The 22,372-nt window shown below is 44.4% G+C and overlaps 1 protein-coding gene across 1 annotated transcript in view; it reads left to right on the plus strand.

Moving 5' to 3' along the window:
* Positions 1-2,780: 2,780 nt before the first annotated feature.
* LOC8034745 (probable RNA-dependent RNA polymerase SHL2) overlaps positions 2,781-22,372 on the plus strand; it is a 46,017-nt gene continuing 26,425 nt past the window's right edge. Inside the window, exons 1-5 of the mRNA XM_029968705.4 lie at positions 2,781-3,135; positions 9,605-11,156; positions 12,703-12,954; positions 16,306-16,489; positions 19,759-20,016. Coding sequence (XP_029824565.2) covers positions 3,107-3,135; positions 9,605-11,156; positions 12,703-12,954; positions 16,306-16,489; positions 19,759-20,016 — 2,275 coding nt within the window. The 5' untranslated portion in view covers positions 2,781-3,106. The remainder of the gene's footprint in view (positions 3,136-9,604; positions 11,157-12,702; positions 12,955-16,305; positions 16,490-19,758; positions 20,017-22,372) is intronic.

Genomic DNA, 22,372 nt, shown 5'->3' on the forward strand with positions numbered 1-22,372 from the left:
GTCGTGTGACGTGCGCTTGGGCCCTGGTGACGCGCTGCGGGGGCCCGGTTATGGTGGCTAGTAGCCCGGTGACGCGCTGCGGGGTCCGCGGATGTATCACAGTGAAAATGCGGAGAGTTTACGAAGGGAAGGAGGTACGAAATAGTCCGCTATGTTTTGCAAATTTTTGTAGCGAAAGTCAGGCTTCTGACTTTCTACCTTTGTTCTTTTGGCCCACTGAACGATGTGCTATTAGTAAAATCCCAATATAAATTGATTTACTCCAGCCCAAAATTCGTTTCATGGGTCCTTTAATGTGTTGCATGCTGCACCCTAACCTCAAAAACACCAGTCTTCCGTTGAAAAGCAAAAGAAAACTAAATTTAAAGCTAAATAAACGATCTCTCAATGTGCACCTGGTGGATGCATGCAAAGCCTATTTGGGAGCTAGTCTAGCAACGTGGAATCTGCTACGTAGTCGTGACGTAGCAGATTCCTTCGGAGCAGCGCCACCCTTTGGCATTTCAACGTTTTCCTTCTTAGCTTTCCTCCTAGCTCAACTCACAAATCGCGCATTGTACCAAACGGTTCAAGAAGACGGAAAGAAAGGACTCTCCTCTTTCTCGGACCCTCGTTCGTGCAACCGGAAACAGCCATTCTCCCCCTAGAAGATTATCCCGTCGCTCAAAACTCGAACAAAAGTTGCTTTCCCCACCCCGTTCAGCCCTAAGTTGACGGTGTTGTGGAAGCTACGTGCTCCCTGGGCCAGCCGCACGCTCGTCACCCCACGGGTACTTCGAACGGCTCGGTTGTAACGCGCGCGCTGACGTTATTCGCTGACAACGCCACCAAGTGCAAAGCTCATAAGCACGCCTGCCTTGCTACTTCACGAACGCGGGGAATCTTCTCTTTCTGTTTTTGTTTGCGCCGGACATCCCATGACGCATCGCGCTCTCCGCTCGCTTCCAAACGGTGCGAGTGCACCGTTTGGAACGAAAAATATAGCCAACCGTTCAAAATACAAACGTGCGATTATCATTTACGGTTATTATCCGTCATGCTTGACTCATTTCCGAAAGAAATTTGAATATTTCAATTTTTGTTTCCGTACCCCTTTAAGAACTGCGTTCTAAAAACACTATGCATTGTTTTTGTGGTTCCCGAAGTGGCCGGATTTTAGGCAAGGGTAGGCAAATGTAGAATGATGGATTGCAACGTCCGTGCTGGTGCCCATGTCGTGGAAGTACATTCTCATGCGCTTGAAGAAAGATTATGCTGGCTTGGAAGTTCACGTGCTTGGCTGCAGGAGTACGGACAGCAGCTCTGTCATCGAAACCGAAACCATGCCGCTCCGCTCCGTGGTCAACTGGTTCCCAGCATGCAATGCGCGAAGTGTTGCATGGACTGGAGTGGTGATTTGTGCTAGTTGGTCATTCAACATGATAAAACTAGGGGTGTCGCGAACTTTTTTCGAACCAGATTTTTAGGTAGAACTTTCGGGGTTCGACTGGGTCGAACCGGTTCGACGAAGCTTCGACCTTTTCTTTCACCAGATTCGAACGGTTCGACTTTGTGGACATTGTGGCCAGACCTTGATACAAGCATGTCTAGGTTTGGAGAACTTTTTTTGTTTGCAATGGGTTATTTTATTTTATGAACAGTTGCAATTAAAAGAAATCAATTTTTATCACTGAAGAAGTTAATAACTTAATTTTTGTACTGAATTAACTGAAAGAACCAATCAAAGCTGCCCTTGATTCATCATGTAGCCATCACCATCCAATCCGAAGCCAACTGGTCAGCCTATCGCGCATGCGCACACGAGTCGAACCTCAATGCAAGGTTCGCCGAACTTTTCACTAAAAGTTCGAAAAAGTCGAACCTGGTCGAACTCGAACCGCGGCCGGTTCGGGACACCCCTAGATAAAACAGCGCACATAACTCGGACGAAGAGAAGAGGACAGTGCTCTTTCGTTCTACCTGTCCTTTTCTCTTCCTCTGTGTTCTGTGCTCTGTTTTATCATGTTGCATGTATGGATTTCTGAAAGTATCCTATTTGCCTCCCGGAAATTGCATAGACTCTAGCGCCAGTTGGACCTCTAGCGTACATAACTAAGTTCTCGTAGCAAAGCGCTTTGGATAAACAATAGTTCACACAGAAATAATAAAAGCACCGAAATAATCGAGGGACAGACACTCACAGTTCTTTCAACGAGCAACGACTTGTAAATAAATATAAATGTGTCGTTAATCGTTGAAAGAATTGCGGGTGTCTGTCGCTCGTTCATATCAGTATTTTTATTCGTCCTGTGTGAACTGAAGTACATCAGAAAAAAACGACATGTTGCGTCTTTTATACGAAGTAATTCTGTATTATTTAACGTATTCGCATAAAAGCATGTTTTCTAATAACAATCTAAACAAGAGTAACGCTGAAAACTGTAAACGAAAACATCAGGATCGCCATACTGCCCAACGTAACGTTCGTATCGCACTTCGCCCCCATGTGTAATAGAACCATTGAGATCAGTCAGATTAAGTCAGATCAGTGAATAAACCTATTTAAATTCCGTCCCTTCGTGACCTCTGGTGTCAAGCAACGCTGGCGCGCGCGATAGAGTCATCCTGGTGATATCCCACACTGCCTGGTGATAGTTAGGGGGAGAAAAATTGGTCTTAAAAGGGGCGGGAGGAATCACTTTTTTGTCTTTTTAGACTTAGGCTAGGTGGCGCAAGCTACCACCCATTACGAAGGGAATAGCCATTAACATCCATCCATTCATTTATCGTTGATACGCCGCGCGAAGTAGTTTTTTACGAGATTTGGTTGTCGGACTCAGAAACGATGCTCTTGGCGTTTAAAACGTATGCGTCTTGACGAGCTAACATATATATAATTAAAGAAAGAAATTAGTAATGCTCCGCGTGAAGCCGTACTTGTTTTACTGCGGTTCTTGAGATGAAAACGAGGAGGCGGGCCGGGGGTGGCCGGCTACGGCCGGCTTGCCGCGCATAGTTTCGTTTTTCGTGATGAACCCGGCCACAACGGTGTGCTGTTGCCAAAGCAGCCAAAGTCTGACAGCGTTGTCGGGTCCTCGGAAAGTGGCGCCTGCTGCATACTTCTCCGATGGAATCGGGACAACAGAGTTTTCGAACGTAAGTACGATTAGTTTTCGGTGACACCACGAAAGCACATGAAGGCGCTCGCTTTCGTGGGGGCGGTCACTGCGCCGCGTGACACAATGTTTTGCTTAGCGCTGTCGAAGCGCTTGGCATTCGGGAATATTAGCACGATTTACACGGTCGGGTATCGCTAGTGTCTCGTATCTGGTTGTGTGCGCTGGAGTCGTTGCCGTGCCGTTCGATATAAGCGAGAACAGACTTGTAATAACTGGGGCTCTTTCGAGCCTGCTGTGTTTTACAGCTCATGACTGGTCGCCAACTTGCTAGCTAGAGGGGGTACACTGGTTTTGGAAGAGCGAAAATTGAAGAAAGCATTGAAATAATTCGAAGTCAGAACGCAAGCGAGCTGGTGAAGCACACCACCATCTCAAGACCAGCAAAGCACTGCACTGGCTACATTGCTCATCTACAGGAAGTGACTCGTCGCAGCTTTGAAATGGCTGACCAACTACACGCTGTATATATATCCACACAACCCCAATTAACCAGCGCAGCATACAGCTGTCAGTTACTTCCACAGCAGTCTTCTTCATCTTCCATTCATTTTTTTTAAAATTCTTTTTCCTCTTGTCGTATTTTAATGAATACATGCCCTAATGGCAGGCACACACAGGCCAATACATGCGACTCAAGTCAGCTACAAATTACCATTAGATCCAATTGGAATTCCAACTGGTTTAAATTGGAATCGATTGGGTTCCAATAGACCGATCTCATCAGGAGTTGCACGAGGCAACCGCTGTCGCGGTGCATGAAACCCGAAGTTTTCCCTAGTTTTCCGGCCGCATCGTTTGAAAGTTTTCGGGTTAGCACGAGACTTTTAGCCGGGTGTTTACTCGTGGTTTTCAATCGGTGGCTTCACCTGTTGTATGCCACGGAGCTATAGCAATAGCGTGAGGCAAAAAGGCCTCGGATCAGGCACGAAGCCAGGGGGGGGGGGGCTGGCCCATGGGGCTTGGGCTCCCCCCCCCCCCCCCCCCCCCTCGAAATCTTTCATTTTTGCTGGGACATCCTCTCCCCCCTCCCCCTCATACAGCATTTCGTCATGGGCGGGCCCCCCTGAAACAAAATCCTGGCTACGTGCCTGCCTCGTATATTATATCTTCCCAAAAGAAAGAAGCATGGCAAAGACTGTTAAACAGAGCCGGACAGAGCTGCAGAAAAAATAGTGTTTCGCGATTTGCTTCATAATTTATACCCATCCTATGGCATGTCAGCTGAAATGTGTAAGATTACAGGGGACGAGACATAGAGTGCTCCGAAGTGTTCCATATGTTGGAATCTCCCTGATCATACGCTCCGTAGCAAGCTATCCCTTAGTTTATCTCAAATAGGACCTCCGCACTTCTTTGCGCGGTGGCCGTTTTTAATACACTTTTTGCTCAATGTATTTTGGTGGTTATAACTGTTATTGCGACGACATGTTTCAAGCACAGCTGTGCTTCAAAAGAGGACAACCACTTAAACAAAGAGCAGCGATTCGCAATGTGCATCACTTGAAATAAATAAACTTTTTTGAGAAGCAGCCTTCGCTTTTTTTTTCATACAGACGTGAAAACGCTATATAATGCAATTTAGAAGTGCAAAACTTGCCGCCAAAAATGTAGCAAACGAACCTCTACCATTTTGTAGTGGTCTATTGGGCTGGCGTTACTGGTCCAATCAAGACCGCAGAGGTCTGCAGAAAAGAGCTTTCCCCCTCAGGCAACTGTTACATTCGGAACTTGCGCAAACAAAATAAAACCAAATACGCTGGCTGTCAACCAGAATGAAACAACTTTTAGAAAACTATAGCTCACGGAGAAAGTCTATTTAGCTCCTCTTACTTCATTGTTGATTAACTTGACAAGTTCGAGCACTACCCAACTCAGTTTTTCACAAACACATTTGATGCTGTTCCGCGGTGCTACACCGAGCCGATGGTCCCTCGAATTTTCTTGTTCTTTGCCATTGCACTAGATGTTCACTTGTTTCCAAGTTAATTGAGACGTCCTAGCAGCTGGAATGCTAGAGTAGTGGCGGCGGCGTTCTTTCCCTGCGGCCACAGTGGGACCACTGCGTGAATGGCAGTGGGCTCACGCATTGACGAAGGAGCAGACAAAGAGATTCTAAAGCGGTAAGACAACTGGAACTGCTTTTCTGCGCTTGCTGACAAACTAAGGCATCATAAACAACACAATCTTGTGAAGTACAGACATGCAGAGGAATCAAGCTGATACCGGGGCGTCTTAAACGGTAATCTACGATGATGTACGCGCAGCCCTATGTAGCCGGGCAGCTGTAAAGGGATGACAAGTAGGTGGCAGCAACACCTCTTCCGGAATGCACGCGCCTGCGCAGTTTGCTTGGTAACATCGGTCTATTGGAAACACTGGCCAATGGGTCTCGCCAATTGGGATTTTCTTTAGTTGAAACCTGAATGGCTTTCAAATAGGTTTCATTGGTTCCCATTGGCAGTGACCAATTGGTTGTCCGAAAACCGAACTGGTACCAATGGGAAATTCCACTTGGAATCCAGTGCAAATTTTCAACTGGGAAAGTTTTTTTTTTTTAATTGTGACTGGCAAAAAAAATTTTGTTCTTTTTTTTTTTTGTGTGTGGAAAGCTTTGTGTCTAGATGAAACTGTGCCCTGGGCAATATTTTCCAGGCATTGCAAAGAGCTTAAATTGGTTTCAGATAGCATTGACCTCAAGCACAGTTGACGAATGTTGCAATATTAATGAAGATTTGTTGAACCCTGGCAGAATGACTGCATTGACTTTCTCAAAACTACCGCCACTTCTTAGCACTAAACAAAATTTTTAGCTCGGCTGCGACAATAAAAAAAAAAAAAGGAGTTTGTGAACGAAGTTGGCACTGCCCGTGTTGCTCCACTCGACGTCCGCAACATAAGTTTTTGCCGCCGCCAACATCGAAGTTTTAGCTACTGCGATGAACCTAAGTCGAAAGCCACGTTCGATTAAATAGAACGTGGCATTCTACAAAAAAAGACTAGGGATGTCGCGAACCACCCGAGGTTCGATTTTGAAAGGTTTCGATATTTGCGAAGCGAACGGAGCTTCGATTTCGAAAAATTTCTATATTTTTGTACCAACCGAGGTTCGAATTAGAAAAATTCGCACCTTTCGATCACAGTGGAGTTTCGAATTCGAAGAGTTCGAAGCTTTCACGGTTTCTAAAATTTCGGATTCGAATATTTCAAATATTTTTTTACTTCAGGTTTGATAAATTCGAAGATTTCGAAATTCTTTGGAAATGAAATTCGAAAACTTCGAACGCTTCGAATTTTCATAGACATGAAGTTCGAAGATTTTGAATTTCTTTCTGCATAAAGTTTGAAAAGTTCAAAGGTTTCGATTCTCTTTTAACGCTAAATTCGGAAAAAAAAACAAAAAAACTTTGAAGATTTTGAATTTCTTTTTAGTCCAAGTTTTCAAAGTTCGAAATCCGGTTTTCAAGTTCCTCCACAGTTTGTTTCAAATAACGTTTTCACGACTCACTGGTTTTTACAAAATCAAGTTTAGAAAAGTTAGGGTGTGCTATCTAGATTCTGCGAAGTTGGTCAGGCAATTAAATGAGACGACGAGTGTCCCGGATGTGCTGGAATATTTGCCAGTGCAGATTGACGTGTGACCATAGATGCATCACGCAGTAGTGATCACACGAACGCACTGTTTTACGAGGCTCATCCAATTCGAAACGGCCACGGGCGAGCAGGAAGTTGAGGCTCAGGAAAACCTTGAAGAGACCTGGCAAACTACCTGGCCACCCCTTGCACGCTGGTAGTAATCTGATTGAATGCCGCCCGGGTGACGCTGGCATATAGTAAGTTAAGTTTGTAATTGTCCTAGAGGTTTATTTTCTGGGACGGAGGAATCGTCGCGCAAAAAGCCGACACAACTCGAGGTCGAGGAGCGTTCTACCATACAAGTGGCTTCGGAAGAGGAAAAACGGGGGGGAAAGAGGGTAGCGGGGGTGGGGGGGGGCTTCAGTTCCCTTCCCCCCCTTCCAGGTATTTCGGACTGTTAAAGAAAAAAATACGGGGAAAGAGGGCGTGGTCGAGCTTATTTTAATCTGAAATTATTTATCCATATGTATAGCTACTGTCGCTCTTCACTTCATAAAAGATTGCGTAGATGGTCATTGTTAGAAACTCGTTGTCAGAAAGCACTACTCGTCACATGCTTAGTGGTTCGGAAGTTCAAAGCTATGTCTTTTCAACTTAAATACCTGCGTCAAAAGTAAAAAATAAAAAAATAAATGCGAGGATAAAAAGCTGGAGAAAAAAAACTATCAAGAATGCGCCGGAAGTGTTGTATTCTTGCATATTCAGAGGTTCAGAACTTCGAAACAAGTTTCTTTTACCAAAATGTGTACAGGCTAAAAGAAACACGTCCCAGGAACGTGAAGCGAAAAAAAAATGTCTTAATGACGTGCTGAACTTGAACACAATTAGAAATCTTCTCCAATGAGTTAATTTATTCCTTAACGTGAAAAAGCAATAAATACATTATTTTGTATTCTTCACATGGCAATGATATGTACTGTCTGTGGTGATAATTTAAATGCGATACCTCAAACAACTTAGACGAAAATAAATATCAAGTTTAGGGCGTAATTGCATGTAGATACATGTTTAAACATTTTTTCGACACTCACGTCGAATAACAATAATCACTTCCTAAGACTGCACTTACCTAGGATATACATAGGTCATTCTTAAAAAAGTATAACATCTCTACCATAAATAGCTTTGGCTACAGCGTGCTTCAAATCTAACACAAACGATAATCGTCAAAAACTAGTCGTCCTTCCTCGCCCCTTCGGGAATTAATTTCTTTAAAACTAAGCATGCCAGAACATTTAAACAAACGGCATTGTCTTTTGTAAGGAACGCAGCACTGCGTGTAAAAGTTCGAAAAAAAGAAATTATGAATTTATCTCACTACTTGAATTCAAATGAAATCGTCCGCCGGTCTTTCGAAGTTCGACGAACATAGAACTTTCACCCTAAAAGTTTGAAGTTCGTCGACCTCCTGACTTTTCAGGATTCGAAAGTTCCAAACTTTTCGAATTCTCTTGATAAATAAGTTCGAAATTCATCGAATTTTTTGGTCAGTTAAGTTTGGAAGTTCGACAAGCATCGAACTTCGCAGCACAATAAGTTCGAAAAGGATCAAATTTTTTAGCGTAATAAGTTTGACGGTTCGAAAAGCGTCGAACTTCTTAGCTTAACAAGTTCGAAAATTCGACTTCTGTCGAATTTTTACGATCTAGACAATTCGAAAAATCGAAATCTTTTCGAACCTTTTGAACCGCTTGATTCGATCATCGAAACTTCGATTCGAAAAAAGTTTGTGGCATCCCTTAAGAAAGACAGCAAAATCCACTCACTGTGAGTGTGTCTGTTTACTCAACACATTTGAGACGGTGGTGTGTATGACCCTCTTGTTTCCTTCTCTCAAGGTTTTAGTTCTTAATTATGAAAGAAAGCATGCTTGGCAATGCTACACATGCAGTTAGATTTGCCACATCTAGGACCGGGCTTTTATTTTTGCTGTTTCCAAATGTGCTTCACTTAGTTGTTGTTTTTTTTTTTGTATTTTTAAGATACATTTTTTTTATCAACATAGCTTTTCCAAGAGTACATGGATGGATCTGAACTAGCTCTCAATTATTCTTACAGATTGATAGCTCGCAAAACTCAGACTGCATCAAGAGCTTGCATATATGCCATTTATCAGGTTTTCTAATTGGCATGAACTAGAATGACTTGTATAACCTGTAAAAGAAGTACATATTAACACAACATGGTGCTAAAATTTTAAATGCACTTGCACATCATGTCATGATCACACAATGGCCATTCCTAATTGTTCTTTGCCAAGAAAAACAAATTAGGTGGTACAAAATATATATTTTGCAGAATGGCAGAAGTGCACAGCAGAAAGGTCTTTCACAATGGCTCCTGGATGTCAGTGCAAGCTATATAACAAACAGTTTTGTTGGACTCTACCTTGATTGCTCGTAAAATATACTTTTTGCCATGCTTTTCTTAGGGGTGCTGCAATTCTTTTAGATCGCAAAGTAGCTAGGAGACAACGAGCTTACAATTGTATGCACAGAAAAGACTGGTTGCAGAAAATGGGTCACTTTTGTGGTTGATGAGTGGTACACTAATTGGGATAGAGCACTCTCAAAAAGTTGCACATATGTTTAGCATTAGGTTTTCTGAAGTACTTTCCTCAAAATCAGGCTCTGTTTTTTTTTTAAATGCAATTTCGATGGTGTGAAAGAAAAATTTTTCTTTAGATGCTTAGAGGTTTCTACGTCCTTCCTTTTGCATCATTACTTCATGCCTACATTTTTCATAAGTGTGTCCCGGTAATATGGACTGGATATGTAAATTTCATTGATCTGGAACAAAACACATTTCTGCAGGATGAGCTCCAAGAACACCTTATCCTTCGTCTTCCTTTGGATCCAAGACCCGCGCAACACCAACGGCACCTACACATCTGCGTGTCGCCAGTTCTTTGAGTCGCTCGAATGCACGTCCGCCGCCCGAATACACGTTTCGGAACCTTCCCCAAAACTCAGCAATGACGCCTACGAAGACCCAGTGTACCAAGCCGTCTGCACAGTCAGCTTCGGCGACGGTCCCCTGCCCGCCAAACTAGAAGACCTTTACGGAGTTATTGCACTTCGATGGTGCTTGGAAGCCAGGAAGGACACATTCCGCGGTCGCCTCCAGTGGCTTGCACCAGACCGCGTGTCGTGTCGCAGCTGGGTGTCCTACGAAAACAACATACAGCTTGCGTCGGTGTCGTTTGGCACCTTCGTTGGTCTGGACGTCTTCGCCGAGACGAGCCTGATCAGCTCACAGTCGAACGCTCCAGGCTACTCCACGAGCTGCATCTTCAAGCATGACGAGAAGACGCTTCACGTCGTGCTGCGTTTGCGGCATACTCCCTCCTGCACACGGCTGGAAGACACGTACCGACTCGAGGTCCCCTACAGCAGCGTTGTTCGCGTCGTCGTGAATGACAGCGAGGGGCTTGCAACCACGACCGACGTCTTTCTACACGTGCGGACCCTACCATTGCTCTATGTGAGGGTGGAGCCAACGAAGTCGGCTGTGGCTCAGCCGACCAACCCGGACCACTTCATCTTCAACAGGGCTCTCGAGCTGGGCTGCCGCTGCCTGCCTCTCTTTGCGTGCTACGACTTCAGGGGCAGCTCCGTCGTCAAACTGAGTGTGCGCAACAAGTTCAAGGCGAGGCAGATCGTGAGACGGCTACGTCAGCGATGCGACAAGGGCACCGAGTTCTTCTTCTCGCCGATGGAGACGTGCGACGTTCACTGCAAGTTGGATGCGGTCCGACGCTACTTCCATGCGAAGTTCGCCCCCCAGCTTCGCTACTCGTGCTGCTATGCCCTGAACGCGCTCCTCTACCCGAGCAACGACGTCTTTGCTCAGATGGCGCTGCTAAAGGGAGGTGCGTTGACGCAGCTTCAGAACAACCTGATCGAGTTTGCGCTCGACAACGAGGCGGCGCTCGAGCAGGCGTTCTTTCGCCTTCGCTCTGCCATCGAGGAACGCAATGTTGTCACCGTGGTGACCGCCATACCGGAGCTGTTCCACAAGTTTCGCGGAGGCTTCGTCGTGCCGAGGGTTCCGCCGGGGTCCTGCATGGTGCGGCGGATCTTTGTGATGCCTTCGGGCCTCGTCTTCCTCCCGCCCATCGTGCACCGCGACAACAGGGTGCTCCGCCGGTTCGACTCCGAGTACGCGCTCCGCGTGGCGTTCCGAGACGATAACATGCAGCACCTCTCGCACTCCCTCGCGTTCCATCAGCAGAAGGATGAGATGTTGGAGAGGATCGTTGCAAAGTTTCTCCGGGACGGAATCCAGTTGGGTGACCGCAAGTTCATGTTCCTGGCAACGTCTTGCAGCCAGCTTCGGGACCATGGTGTCTGGCTCTATGCTAGGGTAAGTTGTTTCCTCATGCTTTTTTTTAAAATTTTTTTATCATCGTTTGTCTTCTACTAAATCGAACCTCCCGAGGAGTTATTTGCATGCATTCGTTGTGGTAAATTTCACAGTATCCTGAAAGATGGCCCGGCCCACCCCTGCAAGATAGTTCACCCCAATCTTTTGTGCGAGTTTCTATTAATGCAAGAGCACAAAAGTCAATCAATCAATCAGTGTTTATTTCAGCTTAAAACACAAACTGAGCGTGGCGAGAAAGAAGCAGTGTCGTCCACTGCTTGACGAGCCTCTCCACCCTTACAAGTCAGCAGTGTAAATGCGGTAAAAATAAAATGTAAAGAAAATGAAAAGTACAGACAAAATGAGAAGTACAAATTATAGAAAAACATTCCTAAGGATAGAACAAGACATATCACTCAAGTGATCACATAGAGGCATATTCAAAAACTTGGCTAAGATATACCGTAACATTGTAAAGCCATAGATCGTTTTACATCTAGGTAAAACAAAGGTGTATTTTTCCCTGGTTACATAAGGTGTATTGTGGGGCACAGTAGAAACAATACGTGAAAGAAAATTATGGTTTTTTGCTATTATAGTTTTGTAATATTGCCAATTTATATTCAAATAAATTATATACAGGCACAATTTTAAACTGCAAGTAGGCCTGCCTGGTTGGCAAACTATATGGAGCTTTTGTAATAGTATGTAACACTTCCTTTTGCAAGATCAGAAGCTTCTGAATATTGGATACTGTGGTATTACCCCAGACAAGGAAACAGTAGCTTAAATACGAATAAAAAAAGCGTAATACAAAGTAAGTTTAGTTTTTTCAGGTTGAACATGCTTATTACGTGGGGTAATTCCAACAACCTTAGAAAGGGCAAGACAAACCTTGTTTATGTGGGCGTCCCATGCCATTGTTGCAGTAAAACTTATATTCAGAGATCTAAGCATATCTACGTACTTGATGGCGGTATCACTCAAAACAAAAGGTGGTGGGTGCATTACAAGTTTTTCTTTAGGACGAAATATTACAGCTTTAGTTTTCTCTTTGTTAATTTTCAATGAGTTAACTAATGACCACCGTGCTAATAATGTCAATACTTAGTTAGCAGTGCCATTTAGTTGTTCAGCATCGGAGGAGGAAAAGAAAAAGCTTGTATCGTCAGTGTAAATAACACTGACGATAGCCCATTTGTAGAAATTGCACTACTTTTTATGCCGCAGCCTCCCTTATTGAAACCAGAAAACAGTTATATGTTATTTCGAGACTTTCCTTGTAACTTTTCCTCAAAGTGAAGTACCCATTCTGTTTGCGCTGAGTTTGGGGTATTCGGCCCGAAATTCCCGGGCAAGCCCTGCAAAAGTAAAAGAACTCCGGTAGGTTTCAGTCGTGGCAGAGACATCTACAATGTTGGATGCTGTTCAGGAGACTTGTAAATGCAAAAAGTGCATTTACAGTTTCCTGAGCATCGTGCACCAACTAGGTCAGCAACAAGTTTTGCTAAACATTGTTGCGTGCGCACATGTGTCATTTTCTAAGGACACTCACGGATGCTCGGCGGAGTCGATCCGCCGCTGGATGGGGGACTTCAGCAACATTCCCAGCGTTGCCAAGAAGATGGCCCGGATGGGACAGTGCTTCTCCTCGACGGAGGAGTCTGTCAAGGTGCCCCTGGACGGAAAGGCAGTGGAGGACAGACCGGACATTGTTGGAGGGAAGCACCCCCGTTCTGGCAGGCCATTTATCTTCTCGGATGGCATCGGGATGATCTCCCAGCCGCTCTTGGAGAAGGTGATTTGATTCACAGTGTCTTTAGTAAGCCTTAGGCCGCGGTCGCACTTCTAATACATCGTCCGAAAGCGAGTCTGCAGAGTCAGAGGTGTGTCTGTTACTTGTATGACTGCCCTGTCGCATTGATCGTACAAAACCACTGTTTGAAGCGTACGTATGTAAACAGCATGCGTGTTTCGATCATGCCCGAGACATGTCCACAGGTGGTTCTGTCATTGTGTCCGTGGCGAACACTGTCTTTTGTATAATTTATGGTCTGTGTGACTGCGGCTTTAGGATACGACCTCATACCTGGGACTTCCGCTGTGGTACGAGGTACTTGCATTGTGGTACCACTTGTGCTATGCTCCAGACTTGCACCGCTCCAGACTTACAACCTTAAAGCAGTAATAACTTCATTATTACTGCTTTATGGTTGGTCAGATGCAGGGCCAGTGGTTTTTCTAGCGGATCAGCTTGAATCCGCTAGAAGCCTCGGGAACGCATCTCCTTAGCTTAAGTCAACGGTCCATGTCTCAAAGAGAATGTGTGGTATGGAACGTGGTTATATATGCATTTGAGCATTTAACCGCAGCGCCCTCTCGTCTATAAATGTTGAGCCAATGCATGCAAAGTTCAACGCAATTATATATGCATTTGACCACAGCGCCCCCTCCTGTATAGACGTTGAGCGGCTACATGCAACGTCTCATCCATGACAGAAACCCCAGCTCATGAGTTACTACAACATCTGGGAGACCCCTACTCGTCCCGCAGTCGTGGCCGAGTGGTTAAAGCGATGGACTAGAAATCCAATGGGGTGTCCCCGCACAAGTTTGAATCCTGTCGACTGTGCAAACATTTTTTCTTTTTATGTGAGCCCGAACGCCGGCCGGACGGACGGACGGACGGACGGGCAAGGCTAGACCCTAAGGAGCTTCTCCCCTAAAAGTGACGAAATTATAATTTTTATACATCAAATAAATCAGTTTTATTTATTAAGTATATCCAATATAAATCAGATGTATATATTATTTTAGTCGCTTTACCAAAAAAGGTAATTTGTTTTTTGCTAGTCTTTATGAACACTGGAAACAGGTTCTTCAATCCCCGCAATCACTGAAAACAGTAAAAGGAGGATTCACTATACATTTAATTATACCGTAAGGTGCAGATTAATTCCAAACTGTTCTCTTGATATAAACCACGCCATACATACTAAAACAAAAAGAGCTAGATTTATTTGATGTCGTATTCCAGCAAAACTAAATAAGAATATCTAGTATATATGAAAAGGCAGAGGAAACAGCTCCTTCCCAACAAATTGTTTTCTATCAGCTTCGTGCACACCGTGCCGCTGTTGCCTTTGTTTCCGAGTCCAGTTCTAAACAAAGTATTAACGCTCTCTCAGCCGCATTAAAAGTGAAAAGCAAAAACACAATATTCAACAATGTAAATGGAGGGTCATTGAACACGAGCACAGTTCGAGGGTTGTTTAACGACCACGACTGTCTTTCGGTTTTAAATTGCGCAAGGTGACTGCATAATTTCATGAAGTGGCAGGCTCGTGTAGGACAGAACGTATATACTCATACTGACCGATGTAAGATCAACCTTACATGTACAATTAGATCTCTCTGTGCCTGTCGCTCTCAGTCAATCCCTTTGTCGGTCTGTGTGTGTGTGCACATGCATACAGATGTTCGTTTGTTTCCCTCGCATTCTGACATGCCTGTATAAGATGCCACGTAACTAAAGAAAGGAGTGGAAGATAGAAACAAAGCTCACCTCTCCGATTAGCACAGAAGGACACTGCATTTTGCTCATGTTCAGTCATGTAGTTCTTATTTGCCCGATTTTTTTTAAATTAAAGACAAAATAAATTAAATGGATGGCATCAAATTACAGGCAAGCAATGATAACATATTTATAGTATTAGCTTTGCAGGAAATTATTTTAGTGTAAAAGCTGTTCTTGTGGAAAGTCATCACGGTGAAATGAATGTTCTTGAAATCACGATTTAAAACATCTTGATTTTAATTTTCCATTCTGAACGGATTCATCTCGTGGTAGATTAACTTCAAGATAACAATGACTCATTGAGTTTGCAAAAAAGTACAGTGGTTGCGCCCTCTAGAAGTCTGGAATGTTTCGTCGGATGCCAGCCTGCAGTGTGATTGATACAAGGTGTTAAATTTATTTCCTGGGGCATATAAGAAGTGGAGAACAGCTAAATGACCTTCTTAGGTCTACCCCAGCCTTCATATAACGTCACCTTCAATGTATCGGCTCGAAGAACCAAAGTTCTGTTCGTGCTCACTTCCGCTGCCATAGCTTCGCATGCGAAAAGGTGCCGCGGGCTGCTAAATTCGTCTCACTGTCGAACACCAGCTCCTCCGCTAGTGGTGCTATTCGCGTTTTTCAAAGCGCCCCCTATAGTTCCCGCACGGAGTGTGTAGTGATAGTGATCTTTACTTTAGATCAGGAGATAGCCTCTTGAGCTAAAGAAAACGAAGCTAACTAGTCTGATGACTGACGAAGAGCCTACCAGACTTCATATTTTTCAACAAGTTGTTTTAACTCTGTTTTTGTCTGTTGAAGACTTAAAGGCCAGTATTGTTTTGGGCCTTGCACAGTACTACATCAAGAAAAAAAACAAAAAAACGCTGAGGCGGTTTTTGAATGGGAGTCTCGTTGAAGTCTCAAGAGTGGCAGGTGACCTTTTGCAAAGAGATTGATGAAGCTAGTTGTCTTAGGAAAGCATTGGCTGCTACAGTCTTCCAGGAGACATTTTTTCGTGTTCCACAGCACGCAGTTGCAAATAGATGAACTTGCTTGTATTTCAGCACATATACTTTCATTCTGAAAGTCTGGTTCTGTTAATTTGTCATCATTATTATTATGTAAAGGTGGGAAGAGGCTATCATATATTCTCATAGGATGTTTGTTTTGTATACGAACAAGGCCTGGCACCTGCATTTCCTCAAACCATACATATATCTGAAGCTCTGTGTTTGTGAAGTTGTGTTTCTATTGGAAGATTCGGAGGGTGTTCCTCGGAACCCATTATTTGCTGAAGATTTTGGAGATTTAGAGCTCTTGCTTGCGTCGACCCAAACTTCTGAGCTGGCATTTTGATGTTTTGTTCTCTAAGCTGGCAAATGTAGCTCACAGCTATTCGACCCCGAGGTAGGCCACATAGTTTTCCAGGTTGCAGCCTCCGGAACCACTGGAACTACAATTTCGTAAGCCACTCTGTTAAGTGGCACCCTCCTGTCTAGTGTATCCCTGCTTCGTTCAGTGGGTAATGGGCTCCCTGGACTTGACAGCTTTTGCACCAACACCTGATTCAATCCCATACGATTCAATCAGGTCTGCAAAAAGCTGGAGATGGCACAGATTCCATCAGCGATCCAGATCCGCTACGCGGGCTACAAGGGCATGCTGTGCGTGAACCCACTGTTGCCAGGAGACAAGCTGGTCCTGCGGGAGAGCATGCGCAAGTTCACCTGTTCCAGCTCAGACAGCCTGGAAGTCATCAAGGTCTCCGCACCACGTAAGGTCTTGGGCGGGGAGATCCATGTCCCCTTCATAGACCGTTTCATCCTCCGTCGCATGGGCACTAGTACCATCTTGGAATCACATGTCGCAACTGCCATAAGGTGGCTTCAACTCGTTGCTCCGTTCGTCCCTCGGCGCCTTGGCAAATGCGTTGTTTCCATGCATTTTGGTCGTGTTTTGCCGTGTTTGTTGCCTTACCCTGTAAAGCTTTGTCTGATGCTCGTCTTTACTATCTAATTACATTATCTGCCCAACTTCTGCAGTTAATTTTGTAACATGTTTTGACTATTTTTCTTGTCGGCGTACCAGGTACATGTGTGGAGGCTAGAGGAAGTCATCGTTATAACTTATGCACATTGATTATGTAGGGGTTGAGAGGTCAGTCATGTATGACAACTCATGTAAGCTCAGGGATAGTGGCGGAATCCTTAAAGGAGCGGTGCAACGATATTCAGTTGGAATGTTTTTCACTTTACACAAGCTTACTGGCACAAGTGGGACTCAAATATACTCGCACGCAATGCCCCACTGGCCAAGAAACTCCTTTGCTCCGGTGTAATTTCAAGGATAAGAGCGATCATCTTCATTCAATCTCTCTGTTGCAAATTTGATGACGTAATGTAAGGATCGCAGTTCACCCCAATGACGATATTTGAATGCGGGTCATAGATTGGACCCGAGCATTGCGTGAGCACTCGGTTTAGGCTCGTGATAGTTACTAGCTCGAGAAGCATTCGGGTAGTGGCCCATGTCCAATCACTGCAACGACGACAATAGCCAAGCCATAACAATGTCTGGAACTCAGCGCGTGTCCTGTGCTTTGCCAACACCAGCGCGTGGCTTTGATCAACATTGGCGGCATATAATCGGCTCCAGATCAAGTGGCCGCTTGTTCTGGCTGCGAGTTGAGGGGGTGAACGCTGCTCGTTTTTCTTTTCTTTTTTTCTAGGACTTCTATCGCGTGGGGTGAAAAACGAACGCGTGTTTCTTAGGTCATTAACGTCAGGGATCCGTTCTAAGCGGTATTTGCGCAAGGTACAAAAATTGTTGCATCGCCCCTTTAAACAAGTATTGCAAGGTATATTTATGGTCATGCATTTAGGATCTAAGGAAATTGACAAAAATTAGTTGCGTGTTTTCTGAAAGTATCATGCTTTGCTTTATAATAAATTGAAAACAGTTTCTTTTGATCGTATGTGGGATCTTGTGGAGGTAGGTGATGAATGTTTAACTTGCATTTTATCTGATCCTGGGAATGATGATGACGTCAACACCAGGCAGATTGTTCATGATACTAATCCTAAACTTGTTAGACATTCTTAATCGATTCTACAATAAAAACATTCGCTTGATCGTTCAAGTACTTCATTGACTATTTTTTATTTAAAATCCAGTTAATTATTCTCAATTATTTCACAACAACAGTTTTGACTTCGTGGCTGAAAAAAACTGTCCCAGACAGCTTTAGGGTGCCTGAGGCCATCAATATGTGTGCCAAAAGGCAGCCATTTGAATGGAAATCACCCAAGTGCAGCATTGTTGATGCTGGATAGGGATTTACTTGCTTGGATTTACTTAAGCGGCTGGCGACAACAAAATGTACAATGCACATTTGTTTTAACAAATAAAGGTCTGTCTACACACGTTCATGAAGTGGTACCTGACCTTCGACTTGAGCCAAACTTGCTATAGATCACTTTTCTGGTACTCCTCGATTTAATTCATTTGCAAATTTTGTGGAACTAAGATGTCAGAATTCACTTGATGGACCTGTCACTTACCTTTTATTCCGAGTATTTCAGAAGCAAATGTCTGTATAACAAGTGGTTTATTTCGTAAGGCCACCATTGTGAAATGTTGTCGACGAGAACTTTAGCGGGGCTAATAGCTAAACAGTTTTCCTACCCAGCATAGGGTGAACTATCAAAATATTTCACAAGTAATTAATTTCTTTAAAGGGAAACTCCGCTTCATTTTTGTTTTTGATATTTAGAAAATTATGCAGCCCTCTTCAGTATCATATTTGAAGACCCCATGTCAAATATTACAATCTAATTCCGTCTATATATTTAATAAACCGGCCAGCAAACTTTTATGAGCCAAGTTGTTGAAATCCGCCAACTCTAGCGTGCGATGTGAGGCGCAATCGTCAGCGCAGTCAATGCGACGGAGTTGGAGCGGCCAACATTGAGCCACTACGTCGGAGGCACGTCTACGTCATTCTGACGTTTTGTTTGTTTTTACTTCTCAGAGTGAAATTGAACAATGACGTCATGAGTTTCTCCTCTTGGTGTTGGCTGAACAGCGTCCACGTGATCACCGTAACACGGATGCGCTATTTCGCGCTGCACTGCGCGCTTATCGGTCTGTTTCTCCGCTCCCCCTCTCCTCTTTCGTGTTCTCCCCTTCCCCCTCTTCCCCGGGCCATTACCGTCCATGCCATGCGAAGCGACCTGCCCACGTCACGTGTCTTGTACCTCGCCCCCACGAATGTCACAAGACCACGTGGTTCGACGTGACGTGGCCATGAGTCTGACGACACGAGGCCAATGTTGCCTGACGCAACCAAAGTTTTGGTTTTGGTATCAGCTGATGTTTAAATTAAGATTACACAAATAATATTCCACATTTCGCGAATCCGAAGACGTAGAGCTGTTTATTGGTGCTTTGTGAAGTGGAATCACATGTAAGCCTAAATTTTTCGGAATTGAGCGGAGTTGCCCTTTAAAAAAAGTAGTCCCAAAACAAAATTACTCTAAAGTCCCGTATGAACGCCCGCCCCCGAGAGATCGCCCATCCCATTTCTTGCGCTGATTCTTCATAACGAAAATTCAGAAACATAGATCACTCCCCGATTCCCACAATGTTTCGATCATGGATTTCGGACGGGAGTTGCATCAACAGCGTGATATGAGGTATCGGTACACAGAAGGGGTCCCGAAGCATCGGTGTTTGTGAGCCACTGCCATAGTCGATGCATGCATTGATAGTTCTAGGTTAGCCTGCTCGCATTGCCATGCCTGCCTGGCATCTCTAGAATAACCCCAGTGCAGTAAATAGGAGGCATCATGACAAACTGCTTTCAGTACAGCTAGTGGCCAAGAAGGGCAACTTTGGCTAAGTACTACTACCATTAGTGTGTTTTTTTTTTTAGAAAGTAACCCCTATTATTGGTGAAACACCCTGTATGTGGACACTACCACTGCTAGGTTTGCATCTGAAAACGGAAAAAAGAACCCCAAACGGCGCCTGTCTTTTCACCAGGCCCGGTGTGCCTGAATCGGCCGCTGATCACCATCCTGGAGCAGCTGGGAGTGCCCAGCCGCGTCTTCCTGTGCCTGCAGCAGAAGATGGTGCTCATGTTTGCTGACGCGCTCGTGTGCGAGAGCACGGCACTGCAGGTGCTCTGCACCTACCTGAGTGGTGCCCTGCCCTTCCGTCGCCTGCGCATGCATGGCCTCTGCCTCACCCGCAACCCGTTTGTGCGTTCCCTGCTCTACACGGTCTACAAGAGCACCATGGGTGAGTGGCACTGACGGGCAAAGTCTGGATCCTCGTGCCCCAAGACCGGGCTGCAAGGGGGATCAATTTTCATTCTTTCTTCATTTTTTTCTTGGTGCCCTAGCAAAAATTCCCATAGAGAAAGCCAATAGCCTATCGGTGTATTGACACCTATGGGTGTATCGGCCTATAGGTGTATCGTCCTATAGGTGTATCGGCTTATAGGTGTATGAACCTATTGGTGTATCTGCTTATAGGTGTATCACACGGTGTGGTGGTGCCTTTATACATTTTGTTATCCAAAAAAGGGTCTTGGGGGTACACTTGCTTACTATGTTATGAAGGCATCTGGATGCTGAACACTAGCTGTCTTTTTTGTGTGCTGTTCCCAATTTCTTAAAACACTGTCACAAACTGAGTCTTGACTGTGCCACGGCATAATGGTATACTTCTTGCTTGAAATCCTGAAATGAGCAACAGAACAAACAAAAAGAGTTAATCGGTGGCATGGCAAAGGTGGAAGATGATGTCACCACAGAAAGTGATTAAGGCTAAAACCATTTGGTAGATGACTGGAGCATGCTGGAAATTTCAGACTGAAGAAAATAAAATTAAGAGGCTGGACTTCCTTTGTTTTCTGTCTTCATCATGAGCCTAACTGCCTTAAAAACTTATCAAGCATCAACCTCTCGAAGAGCCTTGAAATTAAATATTGTCAAATTAATATCAGCTTTATGTTTGTGGGATTGCTAACAATGCTTCATTTAGTTCGGTCAACTAATACATAAGTATGTAAACCCAAATCAATTCAGGAAGGTCAGGCGATCGAAGTTTGCCCTGTTTGCCTTAACAGTACCATCCAGTCCTCTTCCACAACTTCAAAACTAGTCGCATGCTGTCACGCACTTCAAAAGATGGCTATCCTTTTGAACCATTTTGACTGCAAAGGCATAGTATAGTGGCTCTGCATGAACCGAATACTATGGAAGTGTAACTTCTCCAATGAAATTAAGTATGATCAATGTAATCAATTTATAGTGGGACCACCTCAGTCCACTGCTCGACTGGTAAGACATTTTCTAAAGAAACTGATTTAAGGTAGCATTAAGGAGTTCAATAAGTGTGCTCTGTTAACATAAGCTACAGATTCTCAGACCAGACCCGGAATGAGTGGCAACTTTTCTCTGTGCTACGCACAGTTCCAAACATACAAACAAAACAAACACAACTAGATACAAAAAAAAAAGTGTAACAAGCAAAAGTGTGTTGAGAAAATGGGGAGTTTTAGAATAACGGCCGCTACTTCATTTCGCGTTATGGATGGCAAAAGCGTTTCTCTACCGGGGACCCAAAATGCAAGCATCTCGCACTTAAGGTGCCACCAAGATGTTGCGATAGCTTTCATTTTGAACTTAGAATGTTATATCTTCAAAACAAGCTTTTCGTCTGGAATAACATTTGTATAGTTGTTTTATACTCAATGCTGCATGTTTCTGTCACTGCCAAGCTGCTCTGTTGTACTTCCAAGGTCACGTTTCACTACCCCGGCATGTTTACATTTCTGCCACGATCGTAAGTACACGCGTTTGGATAGCTTTGAGCTCTGAATTCAGCGGTATCTGACATTTTCAATACGGTCTGACATTTCCAACCGCGGTCGCCAAGTGTGACTCGCGCAGTCCCGAGCGGGTGGTGGGCGTCGAAGACGCGATCAACGGGGACGTCGTGGGCGCTGCCATTTGCAGTACCCACACTATTTCCGAGAAATAACGGGCCCCAAAGCCCAAGCCTCGATGCTCGTTTTGGGTCTGCGCATTCGCAGTAGCGACGTTATTTATTTGAGGTTGCGGGTGTTATTTCAAATAACTTCTACGCATCTACAGTGCAAACAAAGATCAAAAGAAGCATGCTTACCAACTGTGTTGAGCTACTCGTTAGACTGTCGCGTCGTGGTTCTTCCACACTCTTCTTGAACATAATCAACATAAGAGGAAACTTCACAGATAGATAAACTTGAATAAATTAGCACATTTCCATGCCTAAAAGCATTTCTGTCCTGCGACAGAAACGCACCCGACGCACGACAGAACAATGTCGGGGAAAAAAATGTATGGTGTCACTAACGATTAGGATCTGTAACTGGTATGAGCTCGATAGGGATAGATAACTGGGCAAGTTCGTCTTTTTTTCCTCGTCCCAGCTGTGCTGTTTTTCAAGAATATGAGCTCCTTACAAAAACCAAACCGAAACTGACGGAATCGCGGTAGAGGGGTGCCGTAAAAATGTCTTTACAAACTTAGGAATGAAAGTGGGTGAATACAACTATTGTTATAAGCTCAGGAAATAAATGTGTAAATCATGAATAGTACCGACTTGC

Source organism: Ixodes scapularis, unplaced genomic scaffold (assembly GCF_016920785.2).
Source record: "Ixodes scapularis isolate PalLabHiFi unplaced genomic scaffold, ASM1692078v2 PGA_scaffold12__126_contigs__length_90152505, whole genome shotgun sequence".
NCBI classification, from domain to species: Eukaryota; Metazoa; Arthropoda; class Arachnida; order Ixodida; family Ixodidae; genus Ixodes; species Ixodes scapularis.